Here is a 26,300-nt window from a genome sequence, read left to right as displayed (position 1 = left end):
TTGTAATATTAAAGACATGAAAGTTTGTATGGATGTTATTTATTCCTTTATGCAAAAAGTACTGATCTGATACGGAAATCCCTAGATTAACATAATCATAGATATTTTAAAGACGTTTTATAAATCCACCCTCAGGATTTGTGAAAAACTGAATTTCACGTGGACGAACTATATATATACATAAATACATTAGGTACGTATAGGTATACGTACATAATGATATTTAAATAAAAAAGGTTATGAATCATTCTCATTTCATTATAATATTTATACTTAATTTCTCCGTCTGAAAAATAAGCCGTTCTAAAGAAGAGCTCAGAAAAACAGACAGACAGACACAAAAATTAAAAAGAAAAATCGTGATCGTGTAAATAACTATAGGTAAGCACTTAAAAGGTGTCTAACAACTGTGTTTTGAAACCATAGACAAACATTTAATTTTTTTTTATAATATGTACTTGATTATCAATCTAAAAGGCACAAGCCTTCTATAGATCATACAGGAGATAGGAATTTTAAATGCGGATGCTGCCTCAATATGGCGTGGTTGGCGATTTTGACTATGAGTTTGGCGGGAAAATCGTAGGATTCACGTCAACTAGCTAGTTTTCGTAATCAAAAGGCCGTACAGACTACTTTAGTATTTTAGTCGAGTACGAACAATTTTTGGACGGTAAATCCAAAAATTGTTCGTTCGTAAATAGGTTGAGAGAGAGTGTTCTAAGTGATAACTGATAACTCGATTTTGTCGGTGGACTTCATCAAAAGTTTTAGTAAGGTTGCCTTCGCCTTATAGTAGGACATGACTTGACTTGGACTGACTGATGATGGATTATTATATTTGACCACTTTCTCCCTTAATATTTAATGACTGGATAAATATTGCAAAGCCATAATGAAAAAAAAGTTTTACTGTTGATATATTAGTGAATTAGTTAGTTAATAATTACCGGAATCCGTAGCGCAGTAGCACGCGCGGTTGATTAATAAAACGGAGGTCCAGGGTTCGATCACCGGCTGGGCCGATTGAGGTTTTCTTGTTTGGTCTAGGTCTGGCTGGTGGGAGGCTTCGGCCGTGGCTAGTTACCACCCTACCGACAAAGACGTACCGCCAAGCGATTTAGCGTTCCGGTACGATGTCGTGTAGAAACCGAAAGGGGTGTGGATTTTCATCCTCCTCTTAACAAGTTAGCCCGCTTCCAACTTAGATTGCATCGTCACTTACCATCGGGTGAGATTGCAGTCAAGGGCTAACTTGTAAGGAATAAAAAAAAATGCATTTGCAAGGAGCTGGTCGATGATGACAGCATGAGACCGTGGTGTTTAGAAGTCTATACCTGAGACCTATGAGAGCCTATGTACAGCAGTAGACGTCTAGATGATAATGAACAAAAATTTAATATCTCATAGATTAATACTCAAGACTCGAACCCAAGTCCCAATAAATCGAAGTCATTTAGGCTAACCACAGGATCGGTGTATAATGCTGCAAAAAAAAAATCCCATTTCTCAAATATTAATCAGTACTCTATCCCATAAGACCCAATACACAACATATTTGAGATTTAAAATATTATGTACCACAGTTCCCGATTCGATCGTGACAGGGGGGCTCTCGCAACATCCTCTTTTAAATTGCGAGTTATCGTAATTGTTTCATTGTAATAGATTGAGCTTGAATCTCAACCTCTGCTGCCATTTGTGTCCAGGACTTTGCGCGAAAGGTCTATGCACCTAAATAAATATTATATTTCTTTAAAATGGACGACGAAAATGTAGTCACAAATACGATGTACCATATGCAGAAGTTCTCGTGGATCGACTACGTTGTTTTTGTGTTCATGTTGGCTATTAGTGCGTTTGTAGGCGTCTATTGGGGTTTCTTCAAAACGCAAACAACTCAAAATGACTATCTACTTGGTGGTAGAAATATGAAAGTTATTCCTGTTTCAATGTCACTGGTAGCTAGGTGAGTAGTTTTCAACAATTCGTCACTTTTGTCAGTGTAAATATATTTTATTACTTTTAATTATCATCACCTCTTCGTTCTTATTCTAGCTAATTATGGTATGGGCAAAATTTGTCATTCTCTCTTCCATTCTCTTCTATCATACGTCAGCTCATCATTTACAGAAATATCCTCTATTACATATATCACACCTCTCTGTTCTAGTCTTCCTCTCCTCTTGTTTTCTTTGACTCGTAATTTTACATTCTTGTATGTTAAAATGACGAGTCTCATCTATTTGATCCATTTAGAGCTAAACTATTTGTTTAATGTTTAAATACTAATGAACATCCAGGCTTAATATTTTGAAAGGTTAAGTAGCAAGGAGTAATCTAAGCTACTTCCAAAAACTAAAATCAGGTAGGTAGTACAATCTATATCTACTATAATATTTTACGTTAAATTAGAAGTAGGTCGATATAAATAAGACAATTTAAAAGTAGGTTCAATAGATCGTCTAAACTGCTAGTGATGAATAACGTATGCTTATGAATTTCAGCTTCGTATCAGGTATAACTTTGCTTGGATCTCCAACCGAAGTTTACATGTATGGTACACAATACGGCTACATTATGGGCGGAATTTTTCTCATGTCGATAGTTATGACACAGGTTTATCTTCCAGTATTCCATGGGCTCAAGATTACGTCCAATTATGAGGTATGAAAATATTTATCTGCAGTCGTTTCCTCTTCTAATACGTATACATATTTTTTTCAGAGAATAGTACAATAAATCAACGAGCTATTTATCTTTTTCAGTACTTATCCATGAGGTTTGATAATCGAGTACGGTTGTTTGGATCCTTCTTATTTGCTTTTACTCTGGTGAGAAACCTCATTATCAATTATTTTATGAAAATAGGTATCAATAAATGTTTTAGTTTCAAATACTGAATACGCAATTACTTTGTGATATTTTCAGATAGGCTGGTTACCAATCGTTATTTATGTACCCGCACTGGCGTTTAATCAAGGTTAACTTTGTTTTGTATTATTCGGAATGTAATTCTGAAGTTTCAGTAATGTTATTTATTACTGGTATTTGTAATATTACGTACTTTTTCTTTCTTTCTTCTCATTGTTTCTATTCTTCTCTGTTCTGTTCTATTTGTTGATTTCTTTGAACTCCGTTAAGTAGTAATAAAGTTTCTGCTAAAAAGCATTAATAAGTTATTCTATTACTTTTACTATGATTATGATAGTTTTTTCAGTGGCTAATTATGTAATTCCAATCTTTTCTTTCAGTGACCGGTGTTGACATTCACGTTATAACTCCAATCGTGTGCTTAGTTTGTATATTTTACACCAGCGCTGTACGTATGATGAGTATGAAATAGATCTCAATAAATGCTTATAAACACTTCTAAATTACGAATGATCGTGGCAATTTGTCAGGGTGGCCTTCAAGCGGTAGTTTGGACGGACGTAATCCAAATAACAGCTATGGTCGGCGCAATGGCACTGGTGGCCATTAAAGGAACGGTCGATGTCGGTGGCGTGGGTGTCGTGTGGCAACGAAACATGGATACTGGGAGAATAGAAGCTCCCAAGTAAGTTTTTAAGGCATGAAATTAAAGAGGGTTAGGTATAGGTATACACTACAGTGTCCCCTCTATAAATGAAAAGGATCAGCTTAACAATTTGATAGTCTTTGACTGAAGAAGCTATGTTACAGATACGTCACTTCACTGGTATTTAAATATAACTAATTCAACATTTTTAACCGACTTCAAAAAGGAGGAGGTTCTCAATTCGGTCGGTATTTTTTTTTTTTTTTTTTTTTTTTTTTTTTTTTTTTTTTTTTTTTTTTTTTTTTTTTATGTATGTACACCGATTACTCAAAGACGCGTGGACCGATTTCAAAAATTCTTTTTTTGTTTGAAACGGTATAGTCCCCATTTGGTCCCATTGCCATCATGTCAAGATCTGATGATGGAATCCTGGAGAAATTGAGGGGAACTCTCGAAAATTATATAGATGTGTAGTGTGTTCGTAAACTTTTCCATTTAGTACTTTTAAGCACTACATTTTCACGAGGGTTTAAAATCGATCTGATGATGGAGCCATAAAACAGACGAGGGAACTCCTCGGCGATTTACAGCAGTTACCTTGTGTTTGGGCTTCATTAATTTGTATTAATGAGAACTTTCCACATACATAGGTTGTGACTGTCATTTAGGGGTTTGGTGATGAAGACCAAAGGGACCAATTAAGGGAACTCCTTAACAGTTTACAATAACTACCTTGTGTTTGGCCTTGATTAATTCGTATTGCTGAGAACTTTCTACCTAGATGAGTAGTGTCTGTAATTAGGGGTCTGATGATGAAGACCAAGGTCAATTAAGGGAACCTCTTAACGGTATACGGTAGCTACCTTGTGTTTGGACTTGATTAATTTGTATTGCTGAGGATTTTGTACCAAGATGGGTTGTGACTGTCATTAGGCGTCTGATGTATTCGTTTGAGATGAAATTTTACACTAAAAATGGAAAAATAATAAAAATTTTAATAAAAAAAATACAACCGACTTCAAAACCTAAAAACGTACCCACTAAACTAAAAAGCGAAAAATAACATCATAATATGTTCTACCTGCTGATCAGTATGAAGGCGGTGCTTAGCCGGTGTTGTCTTAATTTAAGCCATTTCTGATAGGACCACATGAAACAACACTGTCTGCAAAATCTAAATCTATAAGATATTCTCACATAGCTTGAATTAATACATCACCGGCTTAGCACCGCCTTCATACTGATCAGCAGGTAGAACATATTATGATGTTATTTTTCGCTTTTTAGTTTAGTGGGTACGTTTTTAGGTTTTGAAGTCGGTTGTATTTTTTTTATTAAAATTTTTATTATCAAAATTCGTTTAAATATGTTTTGAACCATTACGTAGACCGTACGTATAACATCATTATTTACAATAATACTACGTTCAATAATTTAGACCGTATGATAGAAAATTCTTTAAAACGTTAATATCTTGCTCAAATGCATTTTATCGTAAACATTATTATCAATTATAATAACAATCACATACCTGCTCATAGATCATACAACTAATTATTTCTTCTTTCCTTAGTTGGGATCCTAAACCTACAGCACGTCATACAATATGGAATCTGGTGTTTGGAGGTCTAATATACTGGTTACAAGCGAATGCAGTGAATCAAACCATGGTCCAGCGTTATCTAGCCTTGCCTACTTTAAGAGGTGCAAAATGGTTAGTAGTTACATATATTTTAACAATATAAAGCAAACACATATTTATCTGATTGGCATAAAGCTTATAATATTATTATCAGTCATCTTTTAAATATATTTTTATATGTTCTCTGCAAATTACCTGTAAACAGATACATAACAATAACATAATATATCTTCACAATGTAACTTAAATGATAAATCTAAATTTGCAAACTTTCTAAACGTTTCTTTCATATCTTTGATTAGACACTATTAACCATTTAAAGATGTCAAGAAGAAGATCATTATTTTATTTTCCAGGGCAGTATGTTTATTCTGTATTGGAATATCGATACTTTATTGCTTCTGTTTGTATTGCGGTCTACTAATATATGCACGATTTTATGATTGCGATCCATTGCAGACAAAGGTGACACTTATTATTAATATTAAATTATTATATTAGCACTATAATACAGTGCTTTTAAAACTCAATAATATTTGTGCTTTTCAGCTAGCGAAAGCAAAGGATCAATTACTTCCGCTACTAGTCATGGATGTACTCGGTGGCATACCAGGCTTGCCAGGAATATTTGTAGCTGGTATATTTAGTGCAGCTCTGAGGTATTCAAAAGAATAGGTATTCAATCTAATTAAGCATTTGTCTTGTTTCTTGTTAACATTTCATATTCTAATTGACTTTATTCTAATCCTTCTTTATTAATTTACGGACATTTATATTATCTTTTAATAATATTTGGTATATTTTGTTTATCTAAATATGTGTTAATTACTAAAGAATTTTTTAGCTCTCTTTCTACGAGCCTTAACTCTATGTCAGCTGTAGTTTTGGAGGATTTCTACAAGCCATTCTTCAAGAAGAGGTTAACGGACAGGCAGACAAACTGGGTTTTAAAATCAGTCGTGATAGGTTTGGGAGCGCTTAGTTTAGGTGTGTATTTTTTCGTGTATTTATTTTGCTGCATATTTTCCCGTTTCTTCGACAGTACCTTTGTTAGATTTATACAATTTGTTTTTAATTAGAAAGATTCACAGAAACAATCTTGTGAACCAACAAACATAAAACTAAAATTGTTAATTACAAATTGATAAAGTCTTAAAAAAAACGATACTGATGATTTACTTGTCATCTCTTTTCAGTAGAATAGTATAATAGAATCTGCCTCTTTTGGTAGAACTTGCTTGAATTGAAGCTTGAGTTTGTATCTTATTTATAAGATAGCAGTATAAAATATAGTGATTTCTTTGTTACAGCTCTTGTATTTGTTGTAGAGAAAATGGGAACTATTTTACAATTAACTATGACGTTGGAAGCTATGACAATGGGACCACAATTGGGTGTTTTCTCAATGGGGATTTTAATGCCATGGGTGGATGCTACGGTAGTTAAAATAAATATAATATTTTTTTTACTAGGTTTACTTACTTTCTACTTAAGTAACTTGAAGCTTATCTTTCGTAGTTTTGTGTATATGGTAAAAATTAAAAATTGCATGAGCAGTAAAACCAGATTAGGCATACTTTTGTTATTAGATACACGTGTTTCTGTTTGTCTTTATTACAATCTTTCTGGCATAGTTATAGGATGTGTTTCTAAATACTCGTAATCTAAAGGTATTGACTTCCTTTCTTACTTGGCTCAGGTCTAGTTTGTTAGTAGGCCTTAAACTTGGTTTTTAAACTAAAAACTAAACTTGGTCAATTAATGCTTGAATGAATTGTACTACACCCAAGGTAGCTACCATCTCCAGTTGCATTTATTTACTTTGATTAATATTATTTCTGTTTTAGGGTGCTTTAGTGGGTGGTATAGTAGGTCTCGCTATAATGGCTTGGTGGTGTCTCTCGGCACAATTGGCGATCGCCCGCGGTCTCATCGTCCACCCACACAAACCCCTTACTACTGAAGGATGTCTGTACAATTATACTATCGCTGATATTGTTATTACTCCACCCACAGAAAGGTACTTTAATACTGGATTAATACTGGATTTGGATAACATCATAGATAATGACGATTCGATTGAACAAATTACTTACCAACATCTGTTTTCAATAACTTATTAATTTGTAACCTGCCAGTTTTTAGCGACTTTGTTATTTTTGTCTAACAAATATATCAAGGATTTTTCAAAAATATCGATATCTGTAACTAATTTACTAGTATATAGAGATTTTGGGCAATTGGAATCAGCTGTAACGAGGCTAATAAATGCTATATAATATATTAAACGCCCTTAGCGCCGGGTATTTCTTTACCATCATCAGTTGAAAATGTTCCACCACTAAAAACCAGCGTTAACCTTCAAAAGTTTTTTTATCAACTGTGCCTTCCACTGGTATTTCTTTAGAAATATCGATCGACACGGTAGAAACTATTTAAACTCAAGTCGTTAATTTTGTTTTCTAGTGCTGAATTACATCCAGTTTTGCACGTATCCTACATGTGGTATACATTCGCTGGTGCTCTAATGACAATCTTTGTTGGTGTTATGGTGTCAAAGGCAAACAAATGGTGGGGCAAAGTCCACGTGCCTCCTGATCCTAAGCTTCTTGCACCACAAATGAGAAGACTGTATAGAGAACCACCTCATCCAAGAGACGAACCTTTTATAAGGGCATATGGTAATAAGGTGGGTATTAAAAATTATTTCAACTTAATATCAACTTGTCATTTATGACTTTTTATAACTTGTGACCTATAAAGGCACATTTCCTAAAGTATTTATCCACAAAGGCATATTTTGATTTTTCAGGATAATATCACGAATTCTACTTCAATGAACATGAAGCCTTTGACGCAGAGAGAAGAAATAAGTTGAAGATATTGAACTTATTGTTAAATTATTTTTAGGCATATTAATAAATATTTAAGGTATTGCTTTGTACGATTCAACTTTTATTTTATTCCTTTTATTTTGTACAATTAGTATGTATTCCGCTTGATGACGTCGGTTCACCATCAAGCTTACAAAGAGCCGCTGGATGTTGGTGGACTCTGTCTGATAATAAAGATGTTATGTTATTAGCTCTTTTTGGCTTTTAAATTATGCTACAGAGACTTATTTTACAACAACATTGTAACATGTATAGTTTACGAAAGTTAAAAACGAAGTTGCTGTTAGATACCAGCACGGTCATCCCAATACTAGCAATTTATAGTAGGAGTAAGCTAACTCAAAGTGAACTTTACAGCAGAGGCTTATAAAAGGAAAAACAGATAATAAGTAGACATATCAATCATTGCGAAAACCAAATAATTAGCTCGAGTAATTGGAATTAAAAGCAGACCTAGAGCTTTTAATTCCAATTACTCGAAACCGTTCCTCAAATCCGATTTTTAAGATTATCACCAAAAGATCTGCAGAATATGGTTTAGTACAAGGTTATTATTTTTATAATAATATACTGTATTGCTAAGAAGTTATCGTTCTTAGCTTAGGATCTAGTAATTTTTTATTGCACCCAGATACCTGACGTAGGACCTGCATGCCTCAGTGAACGTCCTTGGATTTTTATAATCAAACGACACATTTATAAAAGCTACTTGATATTGTTTTCAAGTTTAAGGTCTCATAGTAACTTGTGCAGGAAACAATCAATAAAGTAACAAGACCAAAATAACATGATAGGAAAATCGCGGGAGGCAATTGTTCAATTACTGACTACATTGTACTACTATTCTAACACTTAGAACACCGTAAGAGGTCTTGACAAACGTGATACAAATATAGAGAGCAAAAATATCTTCTGTATACAATGTCTGTTAGTGAAATGGAAGATGTTTCTTCAATAAGATTGACATTTCAACATTTTTCATGGATAGATTATACAGTTTTTGTGATAATGTTGGCTGTGTGTGGTGGGATTGGAGTTTATTTTGGGTTTATCAAGAAACAGAGTTCACCGCAGGAATATTTAATGGGCGGAAGGAATATGAAACTAATTCCAGTTTGCTTTTCATTAGTAGCCAGGTAAGATATATCAATACAATGAATAATTTAAAAAAAAAATTAATTGATCTATTAAAAAAACCAAAGTACGAGTATGTTACAGGTTCACTTCTGCCTTGATAAATAAACATAATCTTAACTTCTGTTTGCTACAATTTAATTAATTGAAATCTAGGAAAACCCAACAAGAATGTTTTTACTTGGACCTTACGATCTGATTCGACCCTTAAATTTCAAGTGTTTATAATGATATATTTATATTATCAGATATTTTTCTATAATCATATTTCTATATTCGAGTACATATATTTATATCATAAAGGTTTTTTTAGTTATATTTCAGGTATATCATTATTAGGAACACCGACGGAGCTTTACATATACGGGACTGCTTACGTTTTTACATTAATAGGAGCTTGGATTATGTCCATCGTAATTACAACAACATTTATACCTGTATTTCATGAATTGCAACTCACGTCTGCTTATGAGGTACGTAGTAATGTTATATATTATTTTAAAATTTATTAATACAGTTTACGAACTTTAATTTTCGTAATTTATTTTCCGTTTCAGTATTTGGAGCTTCGTTACGATAAACGTTTAAGGGTTTTCGGATCTGTTTTATTCAGCGTTTATTTGGTGTGTTAATTTTTATTTCATGCTATGCTTATTTTTCTTTTAAATGAATCGAATTTAAAATTATTTTTCGCTGTTCAAGTATTAAAACTAATACCTTTGCTTAATTTCAGATGGCTTGGTTGCCTATCGTTATCTATGTACCAGCACTGGCCTTTAATCAAGGTATGTTTTATGTGTACGTAATATATCTATAGTACGTTTTATAATTTTCAAGTTAACCGTTTGTATTTTTTCAGTTACTGGAGTCAATATACACATTGTTTCACCAATTGTGTGTTTGGTCTGTATATTTTACACATGTGTGGTGCGTATTCATTTCTTATTTTTTTTTTTAATTTCTTATATTTTATTCACTTTTATATTATCTAATAGGTATTTTCTATAAAAGATAATAATTATTTGTTTGATCTTTTTAAGTCGCAATTGATGAAACGATTGAAATTTTCAATTTGTTTTATTAATTGTAAATTGCTTTTAGGGAGGCTTAAAAGCAGTTGTTTGGACAGACGTGATTCAAACAATTATTATGATTGGCGCGATGATTTTAGTGATAATCAAGGGTACTATAATTGTAGGCGGGTTTCAAGAAGTTTTAGATAAAAATTGGAAATCCTCTAGATTGCAGTTTCCAAGGTACAAAATTACAAATAAAATATGACTACTTTTCTGAATGAAATTATCTTTAATTTATAATTAAATTTTCAGTTTTAATTTTGACTTCACCGAAAGACATTCAATTTGGTCTGTATCTATTGGATCAACGTTTTACAACATTGGGAGTATAGCAGTTAATCAATCCATGATGCAAAGATTTCTAGCATTATCAGATTTAAAAATGTCCAAACGGTGAGATAGATTCATGAAATAGTGTGATAACACTAATGCGGGCTACAGACTTTCAAATTTAGCTGTACAGTTTATAATCAAAAACACTCAGAAAATAATTTCTCAGTTTTGCCTACACTCCTACAGACATGCAGTTAAACCTGCAAGTATGTAGTCCGCACAGAGAAATTTTCAAGAAACATAATTTCTAAAAAAGAAAGTCTAGCCTATTGGTGTTTTCAGATTTATATTATATTCCTTCATTTATTTCTCTGTTCCTTCAGTATATGGAAGATAAATTTCGTTTGCAGGGCAGTGTGGGGATTCCTTTGTGGAATATTTTCCATTGTATTCATTTGTGGGTATAGTGGATTGTTGGCCTATGCTAGATACCATGACTGCGATCCTTTAAATTCTAAGCTAGCATTGGCGAAGGATCAGCTCCTGCCGGTTTTAGTTATGGACGTTTTAGGTGACTGGCAAGGAATGCCTGGCATATTTGTAGCAGGAGTATTTAGCGCTGCTTTAAGGTCAGTTTAATTTCTATAGCTATATGTAATAGAGAAAACTTGATTATTAAGCTATTGCATAGCTTTTATCGCAGGCTTTGAGCACGGCAATCAAGAAATTCCGTAACGAAAATAAACCTAACACCTAAGCCGTGCATCAAGTTAACACATTTCAACGTTGTCATATCGACTCAACTGGATAAGTGGCATAAAAGGGGGCAACTAGTGTCACATGTTAAGACATTTTAATTTTTTTTTATTTATTCATTCTTTTAATTTATATTATTTTCTAAAGAAAAAAATACTGCATAAATAAAATGATTAAACAATTGCATAAGTTGATAAAAAATGCTATGCAATAGGTTTACCGAGGCAGTCCTCGAGTGCCACATGTATTTTATTTATATGAATCTCATTTGTTTTATGTATAAATAGATTTACGGTTTTTGGTGTTAGATTTTTTTACAAGTATGGTATTTATAATTTCAGCTCCTTGTCTACTGGCTTAAATTCTATGGCTGCGGTCGTGTTGGAGGATTTTTGGAAACCTTTTTTTAGAAAACTCAGCCATAGAGAAACACAAATTCTCATAAGAGCTGTAGTTGTTATACTTGGCTGCATTTGTGTTGGTAAGTGCTGTAGGCTGTGCTACTTTTTATTGTATTCTGTTGAATAAACTAAATAATAACAATCTAATCTAAAAAAAATCGAATAAGAAGCAGAATAATAAATTCTTCGAGTATTGGCTAAACAGAAATAACGTAATTCTGAGTGCTGCAAATGTCTAATACATGAGTTTCTAATTTTATTTGTAGGATTGGTTTTCGTGGTGGAAAAACTTGGTTCTGTACTACAATTAACAATGAGCTTGTCGTCGGCGTCAATGGGACCGCTTGTGGGAATATTTTTGATGGGATTATTTTTACCGTTCATTGATGGTGCTGTAAGTATCACTACGGGTACTTCTGCGTTGTGCTTTAGTACAAGGAAGAGAGGTATTTCTTTTTATTGGCGATCAAACAGTAGGTAAATTTTGTATTTGCGGAACATCATTTTTTTTAAACTAAATGCTAATTACAGCTAGTGACGTCACCTTAGGTTAAGCTGTCGCTCCCGGTCGTTAACGTATACGTCATTATCACAAGTGGCTGATTATGATAATACGAGTAGTAAACGTTAATGACTAGAAGCATAATGAACATATTATGATAATAATCATCAGATATATTTTATCGTTGATAATAAACATCTTCAAATTAGGTATCATTCAAAGCCCTTTATGGAGTGTCTAAGTTTTAAATTCCCGTTCCACCTACTTTAAGATGATAGATACTTTAAGAAGATGATGACTATGATTAAAGTTTATGAAATTGACACGGGACACTAACTTCCAAGATGTTTTTCCTGAAGTAAGTTCTAAATTAGTTTTCACTAATTCGGCCGTTTAAAATAGGCTGATTATGGAAGGCGTCCACAGATCCGCACCGTACGTATCGGACGCATCGCATCAAACGGATTTTTAATTTTACGCTAGACAATATCCGGTCGATTCGGATCAGTGGACGCACTTACGTATGACTTTCTATACAAAAATATAAAAAACCCGTTTCATGCGATGCGTCCGATTCTATTGACTATGATGATAGTGATGATGACATAATATTATAAAGTTTAATAAATTGATCATTGAAAGTCATAAATCGACCGTGCTTTTTTAGAGTGCACTGACTGGTGGAGTTCTAGGCTTAATATCAGCGTGGTGGGTGGCGGCACAATCTCAACTGGCGCAGGCTAGGGGACACCTTACATTTGAAGAAAAAGTTCGATACACAACCAACTGTACTTACACGTTTCCATCACCAGTGGAGAAGGAGCCCGTTGAGTTGTACGTACCATATATCGAATAAGCTTATGGAGATGTAGTTGTGACTAAACCGAGAAGGGTATGCTTAGATGGTTTGGAGATAATGACAGGAGACTAACAAATAAGGCGAGGGTGAATGTAAACGTTGATCTATAAGCATAAGGAGATGTAGTAACTAAAATCAAGAAGGTTATGCTTAGATGGTTGGAGAGGCTGAATGACAGGAGACTAACAAATAAGGCGAGTGTGAATGGAAATATTGATCTATAAGTATAAGGAGATGTAGTGACTAAAATCGAGAAGGTCTATATGCTTTGGTCACGTTGAGAGGATGAATGAATAGAAGAATGAACGTCGTATCGTTATCGTCTCTCTGCGCTTAATTTTCGCTTTGTTCATTTCGTTCATTTTTGCTTTCTATGTTTATTCTCTATTCGTAGTTTATATTTCGGTGAGATTCATAGATTAATCTATGAATCTCACACAATAAACTGTATAACAATATAGACTTGCTGACGTAACATAGCGAGGTGAATTCCATTCAACGGCCATTCAACGGCTTTTTTTCTAGTAGACGTAAGCAAATAATGTCACACTTTTCTATTGATAGATAGATTATAGAGATTATAATGTTATTGATTAATATGATTGATGTAAGTTTTACACGGTTATCTAAAGATGAGTAATGGCAGGTATTATGCGCGGGTGTAACGTAACGAACGTATTTGCCGTTGACAGAGAAAGAATTAGACGACTGATTGGCATGTATATCTGATTTGTTATTTGCACATAGCACTACACTAAATAAATGATGATGATAATGATGAATTTGCAACATTTTGTGATTTGATGAACAAGTGTTTTTTATTGAGAAATAATAGGTACATATTATCCTAATAACTATACAAATCATGCTCACATTTAATGGTGACAAGAATACAAAAAAATACGTTTGACTTTTCTTCAATGTAAATAATTTCGCAATGGTTTCAGCGAGGTTCCGTTTTTATATCGGATCTCATACCTATGGTTTACGGCATTTGGGTGTACGATAACTGTCGTGGTAGCCTGTCTCGTCAGCTTGAAGTCTTCGGTAAGGAAGCAACAGGATCAAAGGCTTTTCGCGCCGTTTCTCAAAGCTTGGGTGATGACCAGAAATGAGGTATGTTCAAATCTTTAAGTTTTTGTTATTAAATTACTAGATAGCTCTTGATTGCGATCTTGTCTGATATAAAGAAATGATGCAGTCTAAGATGGAACCGGACTTATTTGGAAGAGTTTAATTTACTAATAACTCTGACGATTTTTATGCAGCATCATCTAATCACTTGACAGTACGTCTTTCCAGGTAGGATGGCAACAAACCACGATCGACGTCACCAGACCAGCCCAGAGCCAATTTCATCATTATCACCATCATCATCATATTAGTCGATGGACGACTGCAGGACAGGCCTTTTGTAGGGACTTCCAATCATCATGATTCTGAGTCGCCTGCTTCCAACGAATCCCTGCGACTCGCTTGATATCGTCAGTCCATCTGATTAGGGGTCGACCGACACTGCGCTTTCTGGTATAATGTCTTTGAGAGCAGTGAGTGAAGAGTCAATTTTGAAAATATAAAATCCTAAATTGACCAGAGATGGAGATCGACCCCAGGATTTTTTTATTGAAAATCACAGCATTGACGATGCCAAGATGCGCCAGAGAGGTGGTCAATAAAGACTGACTGACTATTATATACTGATAAGTCAATTATTGTCTTAATGACAAACAAAAATAATGTTATTTCAGCATCCTGAGTCATGACTGTATTCGGATGTATCAGTGTTTTACTAAAAAGATGTGATAATATATTTTATCTCTGTTCTAGGTGGAACAAATGGATTTAAAAAGTACATCTAGATGACACGCATAAAACAAGGGAATTGTACGTGACTGTACTCGCACACCTATATCCAATGCTCAATCTTGCAGGATTTATATAAAATGTCTTAATACGGTAAATGACAGTTTAAATAAATAATTGAAATTATTAAAATTTACTTTATCACATCACTTTCCGAATGAGAGTAGACAAACTAAACCTAAACAAAGGGTAGGTTATAGATATAAAAGTTACAACCAAAGTAATTTTTTATTACTTTGATTGTAACTTTCATTCCTCAGTCATTAGATAGACATCCACTGCTGGACTTAAGCCTCTTGCATGGACTTCCAAGCACAACGGTCTCGAGCCGCCAGAATCCAGCGGCTCTCTGCAACGCTTGATATCCCCGATCCACCTAGGGGGTCGACCAACACTGCGCTTTCCTGCACCGGTTTCCATTCCAGAACCGTGGGACCCAAACGCCCATCGGCTCATCGAACTATGTGGCCTGCCCATTGCCACTTCAGCTTCGCGAATTGCTGTGCTATGTCAGTGACTTTGATTTATCTGCGGATCTCCTCATTTCTGATCCGATCACACAGAGTAACTCAACTAATTATTAATAATGAGAGTAATAAAACTAAAAGTAAAGAATAATTTAATGTATTAGTATTTTGATCCAGGCCTATAATGTGTTTAGAAAGGCCATGCGCTGCCAGTTCTCAGACCAAACAGACCGCTTCTGTTAACAAAAAAAAATACACATTTTAAGTGATTATATACATGTATCTTCATCATCGTATGACGAGTGTAAGTCTAACGAAAAAAAAATAGTAATAACTGTCTTTTTTCAACGGAATTCATTCGTGAATTTCGACTGTTCTACTAATTGTAATAGCTGATATAGTTTCCTATATTGATTTTATTATATACTTATATTTCTCACATTTATATTTATATCACTACTACTGTGATTTTTATAACGTATTCAAAAGGCTTAGGAGAATCCCAGATATAAGCTCCTACAACGTCACAAAACCCACAAACTTTACCTCTTTATAATACTCGTATTAATATGAGATAATGTATAAATTAACGTCTATTTACAGGTTCAGTTTAAAAATTAAAGAATTTTTGGAAAATCTTACCCTCTCTTTCCTAATTGTGCATTGCCCATCTGTAATCCAGCTCCAGTACACTGGATATCTCGAGCTTGTTGAAGGTTGTTACACCTTCTGCCGCCAAAATGATTTGTTCTGACACTAGAGGCGAAGAACTCATAAGCGCGGCTATGAGAGCAAGCACTGGTAAAACAACCAGGCTGTGGGTTTCTCCCTCCGTTGGGATAGAAGTCAGCGTCGGAGATAGGATCCATGATACCGAGGAGACCACCGTCGGTGTGGATAGACTCGACGTATACGCCGCTGTTGCGGTTTAAGGCGTTAGCATTGCCACCCCATTGAGGCCCAGCGGGATCCATACCTTAAAAAATATCCGTTAAAATTAACATCTTGTTTATGGGCATAGGATCTCGTGTTAAAAGGGGAATTCCCTTTATATGTGCTCTAAAAGCTCTAATATAGTCTTTTAAGCTTATTAAACGGCTCATACATCCAAGGCTAACAACTCGAATTATTACAGCTTTTTGTGACAGCCCGTCCAGGTAAGTACAGCCAGTTTATTTCTGCGTCCAATCAGAAATCTGGCGTAATTATGAGGCTTAATATCTACTTAAGCTTCAGGTTTTTGGGTTGTTGCTAGAATGTCGTTCAAAATACTGCTCTATTATAATTTTGCACATTCCAAAAAATTGTCCATCTACTAGTCCTATCAATTTATTAATATGAAAAACACTCTCAGGTTGTTAGTATATTTAGATTGTGTAACGTTTATTAGTGTTACGTATTTACTTCTATTTCATATAGCAAAAGTTTACAATGCCCTTCCGTCGTTTGTGTTTCCTGATGCTTGATGATGCACTTGCAATTTAAACGCCTTTAAGGCAAGACTGAAGAGTCATATTATAGGAAAGCGCGCTCCAACTTAAACCGCATTACTTCTTGCTATCAGGCATAAAATATAGTCAAGCGCGAACCGCGAGCTTTAGGACTCTTTTTTAGGTCCTTATATTAGAAATAAAAAAGAAATTACCAGTTACACGAACAGGGCGATTGGGAGCAGCACGCCCTGCATTGCCCATCACATGAGCACCCAGACTGTGTCCAACCAAGTGGACGTTGTTCCAGTTACCGCCAGCAGTTCGGAATAGGAATACAAGGAAATTGGCAAGTTGTCGCCCGACATCAGGGACGGCGCGAACAGACGTGGTGTACACTCCACTGGCGGCACCTCTCCAGTCCAAGACGATAACATTAAAGTCACCGGCTGCCAGAAAAGCATCCCTAACCATTGTATTCACGCCGGAATTTCCGTTGCTGTTCCATCCATGTGATATGACCTTCGTCTGTCGGTTTCCATTGTAATTTGAATTGCGAATCGAGTTGGCGTTATTGTTCACCAATAATTGATGATTCCTGGGATTTTGTCTGCAAATATGTTTCAGATTTAGATTAATTAATCATGCACAAAAATAATAAAAATAACGAGTAGGTATTTTAAATTCACAGTACACTGAGCATGTGTGGTACACACGCTTTGGATTCTTGTGTTTAGAAGTCCAGGAAATCTATGTCCAGTATTGGACAATGATAATTTTAGCAGACTCACAAAAGATTACAAAAATAAGAAAACGAATGTCAAACAAAGGTTACGATTCACAACATTTGTCAGGACAACTTAATTAACAAATCAAACTGTAATCAAAATAAGACCCTAAGACCCTGGCAGAGAATGACCTTGAGTGAAGTCACGCACTTGTGAACGTTGTGTGTAGGGTTAAAGGATCCTTTGACTATTAACAAACACGTGGACGGCTCGGACACCACGATCACACTGAAGCCGTCCGTACCGCAAGTCGTTGCAACGTAGCGATAACATTAATGATAATGTTAATGATGAACATCTTAAAAAGCTTTCACTTAACTGTTGGATCAAGAGTCGGATACAGAAGGCAGTGGTTCTTGAATTGAAACGGCGCGTATTGTGAGGAAGTTCCTCACTCTGGAGTCCTGAGAACGAGAAAGCTTTTTCTCTTCATGAGATTTATGTCGCAGATTAAGCCTACTTACCCAGTAGTGGAATATTCATTATCATCATTATCATATCAGCCGATGGACGTCCACGTGCAAGACATAAGCCTTTTGTAGGGGCTTCCAAACATCCTACATCCAGCAAATCCCTGCGATTCGGCAGATGTCGTCAGTCCACTTGGTGAGAGGTCGACCAACACTGCGCTTTCTAGTGCGGGGTCGTCTTTCAAGCACCTTAGGACCCCAACATCCATGGACTCTTCGAACTACATGTTGAACTCGTTGCCACCTCATCTTCGCGACTCGTTGAGTTATGACGGTGACTTTGGTTCTTCTGCGGATCTCCTCATATCTGATTCGATCACGCAGAGATACACCTAGCGTAGCGCCTAGTTAGCGTTAGTGGGATATTAAATTAGGCATTGTACACCATTTACCTCGTAAAGAGCCAGTACGCGTTGTTTGCGCCACTCCTGGATTCAGCAAACTCCACGTCAGCAGGGGCTTGCAGGTCGACGAGGTGGAGGGCGCCGTCACCGTCCGGCATCCATATGTAGCGGCTCTCCCCCTCCACGTAGTGGCTGTTATCCTGTGGTATCACAGGACTTCCAGCACACACTAGAAATAAACCGTTCATATTTTTTTTATTATGGCTCCGCAGTGTGTGCATAATATGCCATGCATGCTATAATTTGCCATATTATGACGAATTGGACAAACCAGAAAATTGCTCAGAAAACCGCAGCGATTGGTGTAGTTTTCTGAACAGATTAATACTGTTTAGAATCAACCCGCAGAGTCGATTAAGTTACAAAAAAACCCATTGAAATTTTTGAGATACTTCAAAAACTACTCACAAAACAGTCAAACTATTTTGTGTGAAGTTACTTCTAGGGACCATAAAACGTCGAGATTCGATGAAAAATTTTATTTTCGAATAACTGAGTGAAATCAGTATCTCCTTGTCTTAGTTCTAAGTTACTAGCGGGAGGTTAAAAATAAAAAAAAAATACTAACATGCCACCAACGCGAGGAGAACCACTAGAAGCTTCATTGTGAACGGCCAGAACTGACTGGAGAATTGTTCCTCTTCGTTATTATATCTCTGTTGCGTCGGATTATGTTCTCCAATTTATCTAATTAATTATTATTCGATAATTAGTTTTTAATCCAAAATTCAGTTTGAGTATCCCTGATGTAACATTACGTTGCCATTTATTAAGACCGGGTATTTAGTGGATTTAGAAAGGAGAATATCAAAATCTAATCTTCAAATTTTGAAGGTTTTGTGAGTCATAAGAATGGTCTCATTGTTTATGATTTTTACACGCTTTGTATTAGTTTCACTTGTAGATAACTATGTAAGAAAATCTTGGAATCTCAATTTGACCCACTTCCTGGTTTTCGATGAGGATGAAATTTTGCACACGCTCTGAATTCTAATAACCGAGAGTAATTACAGCCAGTTGAAAAATATTTCAAGTGATCAAAAAGGTTTTCTCCGTCTGATCGCCAAACTTCAGTTTAAAGAGGGCACCTGATGATGATGATGCCGATTACTCATGTCAATGATAATGATATGGTTTTGTACCTGGCAATCTATTTGTAACTTTCCAATATATTGGAAGAAATAAAACCATATTTTCCTTAACCTGACTGAAGGATTTGAATCCAAGAATTCATGATGTAACCACGGATATTACTACATATCCGTGGTTACTTATTATCCTTTTTATCCTCTTTTAGTAATCCACTACAGGGGCTCCCCACTTATAGTGAATACTTATATTATGTGAGGGTTTACGGAACTTAGAGTTGTTGTGGAGAACGCTGCGAAAAGGCTGCGAGACACTGCGAGATGTAAAGCTACTTCGAGATTAGCCACTACCGGTAAATTTAAAATACGTACAGCCAAGCGATTTGAATAAGATTCCATCATGATGCCACATAAAATCTGTAAACTATCCAAGTTACAAATATACCTACCTTCAGGGCCCGCTCCAGGGGGGGGGGGGGGTTGTAAGCGCGGCATTTGCCCAAAGCGGCAAAAATTAAGAGCGACAATAGGTTTAAATAAACTATACTATTATAACAATACACCTACTTATATAATAATAATAATAATAATAATAATGGCTATGGCTAAAGCTCTCCTCTCTCTTTCTATGTCTACCTCATCCTCAAGGCTCTCCGTAACATAGCGACCTAGATATTTCAAGTGGGTAACTCTACTTAAAGAAGTCCCACTGAGAGTGATACTAGGTTCATATCGCACTTGTTTCCGGGGAGCCCTAAAGCTCCAGTATTCACTCTTTGCCACGTTATATATCAGGCCAGGTGCAGCTGCATAATTCTCACAAGATTTTAGCAGCTCTCTGATTGAGCCAGCCGTAGGACCCAGCAGCACCATGTTGTCAGCATAGCTTATATTATTGACGCATATGCCATGGATCCAGCACCCGACTGGTTTTTTGCTGAGTTCCACAATCAGCTCATTTATATACAAGTTAAAAAGCTTGGGCGAGGTTAACACCCCCTGCCTCACCCCGCATTCCAACATGTACGGATTAAGGAGCTCATTTCGCCACTCATTTCCCACACTATTCAGTTGGTTTGTATACTAGTATCTCATGATATTGAGCAACTCTGGCGCTACGCCTGCTTCCTTCATAAATAATAATTAAAAAGTATTGTTGGTATATGTAAAGTTCGGCAAAATTTATCTTTGCCCCGAGCGGCCAAATTGCTGGATCGGCCCCTGCCTACCTTACCTTCGACTAGATAAATCACAATGAATATTAAATAATAATAAAACAATCTTATTATTGTAATATCATATATTTCAATAAATTAACAGATATATTAATCTGGACAGGTATATATACTCTAAGCTTACTTTACTGAGGTTATGGTTTTTGAGGTTAAGTCGACAAAAATTTCTCGACGCGTCAATAAACTAAATTGCCTAACGTTATGGTATCTATTACATAACAGTATAAATAAAAAAATAATAAAATTAATTATATTTGAGATTTGTAGGCATGAAAGTCAAATGGAATAAAAATCGTCAAGTTCTTCTGCAAAACTTTAAAAAGGCCAGCTGGAACCAGTCCGCAATCCGAAAAGACCAGACCTGTAAAAAAACGCCATTTAAGTAAGTACGTATGTAAGATCATATAAAATTTTGCTGTTTCTTAACAAAAGATTTTACATATGTTTGTTAAAATTTACATAGCAAACTGATTAAAGTCGTCAGTTGACGATCAAGTAATCAGGAAACGCAAACGGCAGACGTCAGTTCGGTCGCTGTTTCATATAATCCCCACTTGGTAGGTATTATAATTATATCTAAATAATAATTATTTAAAAATATAATTAAAAAAGCAAGTTTTTTTTTTTAGTTTGTATATATGACACCGTAAAATTGTAAATACCGTTAGATTATAATCTATCTCGCGATAGTGAACTGTCGCAAGATTGTAAACCGCAACATACTCGTATACTACTTACAATTTGACGTGTTATTATTCGGTCGATTGTAAGGAAAAACGTACCAATACGTACTATATTAAAAGCGAGTAGTTTTAATTTTGCTTTCTAAATTAGAGCCATGTATATTAATGCAAGTTAAATAAAACCCTATTATAACAAATTACCAAGCAAGAATCTGCAAGCATTTATAGAATGTGTATGTGCTTGGCGATTAGGATTCTAATCTCAAATTACAGAGGAAATCGCAGTGATTTTTTTATAAATCTTACCCTCGTTTTCCTAGTTGTGTGTTGCCCATGTTGAGTGTAGCTCCGGTGCACTGGACGTTACGGGCCTGAGTGAGATTGTTGCAGCGCCTTCCAACAAAGTGGTTCGTTCTGACACTGGAGGCGAAAAGCTCATGCGCCCGGCTATGCGAGCAAGCACTGGTCCAACAGCCGGGCTGAGGGTTTCTCCCTCCGTTGGGATAGAAGTCAGCGTCGGAAATTGGATCCATGATACCGAGGAGACCACCGTCGGTGTGGATCGACTCGACGTATACACCGTTGTTGCGGTTCAAGGCATTTGAATTACCACCCCATTGAGGACCAGCTGGATCCATACCTGAATAAAGATAACTAACTATAACTTTGTTTATATCACACTCTAGCTGACGCTGCGCGGTTTTACCCGCGTGGTTCCCGTTTCAGTAGGAATATGGGGATAATATATATCCTACAGCCTTGCTCGATAAATGAGCTATCTAACACTGAAAGATTTTTTCCAATCTAACCAGTAGTTCCTGATATAAGCGTGGTCAAACGTACAAACTCTTGAGGTTTATAATACTTATTAGTATTGAGATGTCCAGTAAAAGTCAAAATAATCAAAGGTTTGAGGATCCTAAAAATTATAAAGCTGAAGAGTTTGTTCGTTTATTTGTTTCAACGCGCTAATCGCAGGAACTACTGATCCGAATTGAAAATTTTTTTCAGTGTTGGATAGCCCATTTATCGAGGAAGGCTATAGGCTATATATTATACCCATAGGGAACGGAAACGGGAATCAAGCAGGTGAAACCGCGCAGCGTTAACTAGTCTTAGATTAAATTAAGAGTAAAAAGATGTTTACGACTTCATCAAAATTTCAACTTTATCATAATTTCATTTATTTTTGTTTGTTATGTTTCCATTAAAATGAAATTGGAAAACTTAATCTACTGCTGCTAACTTATCCTAATTACTTTAAAAATGCCCACATGAAACGGTTACAAGAATATTGGCTACATTTCTGCCTTGGACAGCTAGGCTGATCCTTTGCGCAAATAATGAACCGCCCTTCAGTCACCAGTCAAGGCAACTAAACAGGATAAAAAAGTATTTTTTTTTAATTAATTACCAGTTATACGAACAGGCCGGGCCGGGGCAAAGCGGCCAGCGTTCCCCATAACATGAGACCCAAGACTGTGTCCAGTCAAGTGTACGTTGTTCCAATTTCCGCCAGCTGTGTTAAACAGAAACTGCAGGAAGTTAGCCAATTGCCTGCCAACATCTGGAACTGCTCGGACGGACAGGGTGTACGTTCCACTGGCAGCTCTGCTCCAGTCGAGTACGATCACATTGACGTCTCCATTTGCGAGGAATGCAGCTGTAATAGCAGGATTCAAGTCCGAACTTCCCTTGCTGTTCCATCCGTGAGCAATGACTTTTGTTGGTCGATTTCCGTTGTAGTTGGAATTGCGGATTGAGTTTGCGTTACCGTTTACTAAGACTTGGCGGTTAGTGGGGTTTCGTCTGCAAACATAAATTGGTTGTCAATACAAAGTTTTTTAATGATAAAGATGCTTGGAGGCCATTGGCCATTTCCTTCACACAGGAAGTAAAACTAAAGGATTTTTTTATTATGATAACAATTATAAATTACTCTTCTTCTTCACTTCTTCAGCAGCACCTGCCTTCCGAATCGGTTGTAGATTCTTTACAAATAGTCAAACTTGACGTTTCAAAATTGCTTCTAAACTAAGCCTACTTGAAATAAATGAATTTTCAATTTGAATTTTTTTAATATTACAAGATGTGAAAACTTCGCACAAGTAAATAATTAAGAAAATTCTCAGGTATGCAGGTTTCCTCACTATGTTTTTCCTGCACCGTTTGCGAGAAACGTGATATTTATTTTCTTAAAAAATGCACATAACTGAAAAGTTACAGGTGAATGCCATACGCCCTCCCAATCGAAGGCAGAGGTTGTATCCACTGAGCTATCACGGTATCAAGAATAATGTTTCCCTTGGTCAAAAACCTTATGCACGCTACTGGTAGCCAATTAATGTTTTTTTTAAAATTCAATTCAAGATTCAATCTTTTCAAAATTTATTTCAATTAGGCTTAGTTTACAAGCACTTTTGAAACGTCAAGTTTAATTTAATGGTGGTAATTATAGTCGAAAACTTAAAATTAAAGTTGCGGGGGATCCAATTGTGTCTTGGTCCGAGAAGACCAAAACATTCATCCAGATTTGGTTTTGAAAAACTTACCTGGTAAACAACCAGTATGCATTGTTTGAGCCACTTCTACTCGCAGCATCGAACGTCAGTTCGTCTACTGGCTCCTCTAGATCAACAAGATGAGGTATACCATCGCCATCGGGCATCCAAATATAGCGACTTTCTCCCTCTACATAGTGACTATTGTCCCCTGGTATCACAGGCAGGGCATTTCCAGCGCACACTATAAATGTTCAAGAAAAATATTTGTAAAAACAATCACTTCAGTAAAATAAATTAACTATAACATTAAAATTAATTAAATTAAAACTGATATTTAAAAAAAACCGTTCTTGGTATGGTGCCCCTCACGCAGGCTAGAAATTCGTAGCGAAAGCTACCTCGAGGGTCGCCTGTCACTTCAGTTTACAAAGGACCGCCGATTACTCATTAAGAGAAACAAAATATTAAAAAAAAATAAAAGTTTAAAATACTAACAGCCTACTAGAGCCAGAAGAACTACGAGGAGCTTCATAGTGCGAATATCTCGGTAAATCAACGAAAAAATTGTATTTATTAATGGTTTTATCTCAAACTAATTGTTATCTTAAAAATGATGAATTGATTACGACTTGGAGTTACTGGTTTTTTTTTATGTTATGCACTTGTCACTGTAATCTAATCTCTATTATCTAATAAATCTCTAATTAATTATTATTAAGCTAATCACGATAAGATTTAAACTAGGAAAAACCTAAAAAATAGATAACTCTATTCTTGTATTACGCATTAAACTTAGATTGTATGACTTGCAGCATCCAGCAATTTGAATTCAAAAGTTGGAGTTGGAGTTTTATTGTACTTTTTTGAAACAGTTAAAGTTGGTTAAAGAAATTTTAGGCATACGAAAATGCCATGATCATTATCATCATATCAGCCGATGGACGTCCACTGCAGGACATAGGCCTTTTGTAGGAACTTCCAAACATCACGTTATTGCCACCTGCATCCAGCGAATCCGTGCGACTCGACGTCAGTCCACCTGGTCACCGGGGTCGCTATTCCAGCACATTGGGACATCAACGTCCATCGGCTCTTCGAACTATGTGCCACGCCTATTGCCACTTCAGCTTCGCAATTCGTTGAGCTATGTCGGTGATTTGGTTTCTTCTGCGGATCCAATCCTCATCTCAGCAGGTTCGAATCACCATCATCATCATCATCAGGCGATGAACTTCTACACTCCTAGATATAGGCCTCTTGCATAGACTTCCAAAAACAAAAGTCTCGAGCCGCCAGCATCCATCGGCTCCCCCATTATAAGTACCCATAATCCATACTAAACTAACGAATACATTTTATTTTAATGTTTTCTGTCTATTTGTAACATTTGCGTCATATCATAAACATTTTTATGGTACGATATTTTCAATAAACAATAATCAGCTTATAATAATAATCCTGAATCATGAAACAAAACAGTTGAGATATTTTCAATTATCTGATTATTATTGTAATAATCCTGATACATGGAACAAAACAAAAACAGTTATACATCAATGTTAAAAATTGTGAATGGTCTTCTATTTATAGCAAGACTAGTCCACACCTGTGACTTCGTTCGCGGAAGTCGTTCAGCATGGTAGGAGTAATTTACAAAGTTAGCGACCAGCACTCCCATCATAAATGCGTGTGTAGCTATTTGAGTATTATTTTGTTCCGAAGTAATTTTTTGTATTACTCGTAATCATAGTAGTCCGGGATCCGTAGAACATTATTTACAACTAATTCGATTTATCAAGCGAATTTTTCTTGAGTAGCTTCTTCTCCATGAGACGAACAACTTTTTGACTTGAAAACGTCTTATAATTCGGCGAAGACGGCTACATACTTTAAAAAAGATGACGACATGCATCGTTCCCTCGCTCTAGGGTTGCCAACTTTTTTTACAAGAAATATAGTATATTCTGGTCTATGGAGATTATTAAACATTATTTTAGAAAAACGAACATTTTTTTTTAAATGCAACCATTCCATAAGTATTTTCTTATGACGTTGTCACGTTCAACTATCGTCAGTAAACCGACTTTACAAACAACCGATTTCTTTTTTTATTTACGAAATAACGACGCTCAGAAAATTTTATTTTTTGGTAACTTAGTTACCAGAATCAGGAATTTTCGTAAATAAAAAAGTTGATCGACAACACGAAAAATTAACTTGATAGTAATCAGTTGTAAAAAATGTTCCACGGATCCCTAACTATAGAAGATCTTATCAGATTTTGCCAGAGCCTCGTCGGTATATCTGCGTA

At 35.7% G+C, this 26,300-nt stretch overlaps 4 protein-coding genes across 5 annotated transcripts; 2 read left to right on the top strand and 2 right to left on the bottom strand.

Annotated features, from left to right (window-relative positions):
• Positions 1 to 1,636: 1,636 nt before the first annotated feature.
• On the top strand, positions 1,637 to 8,106 carry LOC112052506 (sodium-coupled monocarboxylate transporter 1-like). Its single transcript, XM_024091618.2, has 14 exons — positions 1,637 to 1,969; positions 2,508 to 2,667; positions 2,769 to 2,834; positions 2,932 to 2,983; positions 3,255 to 3,322; positions 3,405 to 3,559; positions 5,094 to 5,234; positions 5,519 to 5,627; positions 5,712 to 5,821; positions 6,007 to 6,149; positions 6,473 to 6,600; positions 7,010 to 7,182; positions 7,629 to 7,851; positions 7,975 to 8,106. Exons 1-14 carry the CDS (start codon positions 1,761 to 1,763, stop codon positions 8,038 to 8,040), a joined length of 1,803 nt encoding a protein of 600 aa, XP_023947386.2. The 5' UTR covers positions 1,637 to 1,760; the 3' UTR covers positions 8,041 to 8,106.
• Positions 8,107 to 8,801: 695 nt separating this feature from the next.
• On the top strand, positions 8,802 to 15,041 carry LOC112052513 (sodium-coupled monocarboxylate transporter 1-like). 2 transcript variants are annotated; one of them, XM_052884235.1, is made up of 13 exons: positions 8,802 to 9,192; positions 9,504 to 9,663; positions 9,748 to 9,813; positions 9,924 to 9,975; positions 10,050 to 10,117; positions 10,292 to 10,446; positions 10,519 to 10,659; positions 10,950 to 11,168; positions 11,637 to 11,776; positions 11,963 to 12,090; positions 12,866 to 13,032; positions 14,005 to 14,173; positions 14,885 to 15,041. In XM_052884235.1, the coding sequence occupies exons 1-13, from the start codon at positions 8,978 to 8,980 to the stop codon at positions 14,918 to 14,920; spliced, it is 1,716 nt and encodes a 571-aa protein (XP_052740195.1). In that variant the 5' UTR covers positions 8,802 to 8,977; the 3' UTR covers positions 14,921 to 15,041. The 2 variants fall into 2 exon arrangements, with proteins under 2 accessions (XP_052740195.1, XP_052740199.1); XM_052884239.1 differs by having other exon boundaries at positions 9,109 to 9,192; positions 9,515 to 9,663.
• A 536-nt stretch (positions 15,042 to 15,577) lies between these two features.
• LOC112052959 (pancreatic triacylglycerol lipase-like) lies at positions 15,578 to 19,084 on the bottom strand. Its single transcript, XM_052884227.1, has 5 exons — positions 19,048 to 19,084; positions 18,468 to 18,648; positions 17,033 to 17,427; positions 16,030 to 16,363; positions 15,578 to 15,623 (listed from the first exon to the last, which is right to left on the bottom strand). Exons 1-5 carry the CDS (start codon positions 19,082 to 19,084, stop codon positions 15,578 to 15,580), a joined length of 993 nt encoding a protein of 330 aa, XP_052740187.1.
• Positions 19,085 to 21,117: 2,033 nt separating this feature from the next.
• On the bottom strand, positions 21,118 to 24,521 carry LOC112052961 (pancreatic triacylglycerol lipase-like). Its single transcript, XM_024092211.2, has 5 exons — positions 24,485 to 24,521; positions 24,038 to 24,230; positions 22,900 to 23,294; positions 21,792 to 22,125; positions 21,118 to 21,163 (listed from the first exon to the last, which is right to left on the bottom strand). The coding sequence occupies exons 1-5, from the start codon at positions 24,519 to 24,521 to the stop codon at positions 21,118 to 21,120; spliced, it is 1,005 nt and encodes a 334-aa protein (XP_023947979.2).
• Between the last annotated feature and the right edge of the window lie 1,779 nt (positions 24,522 to 26,300).

This window comes from Bicyclus anynana, chromosome 1 (genome assembly GCF_947172395.1).
Source record: "Bicyclus anynana chromosome 1, ilBicAnyn1.1, whole genome shotgun sequence".
In the NCBI taxonomy this organism is placed as follows: Eukaryota; Metazoa; Arthropoda; class Insecta; order Lepidoptera; family Nymphalidae; genus Bicyclus; species Bicyclus anynana.
This window is presented reverse-complemented; position numbering and strand designations above follow the sequence as displayed.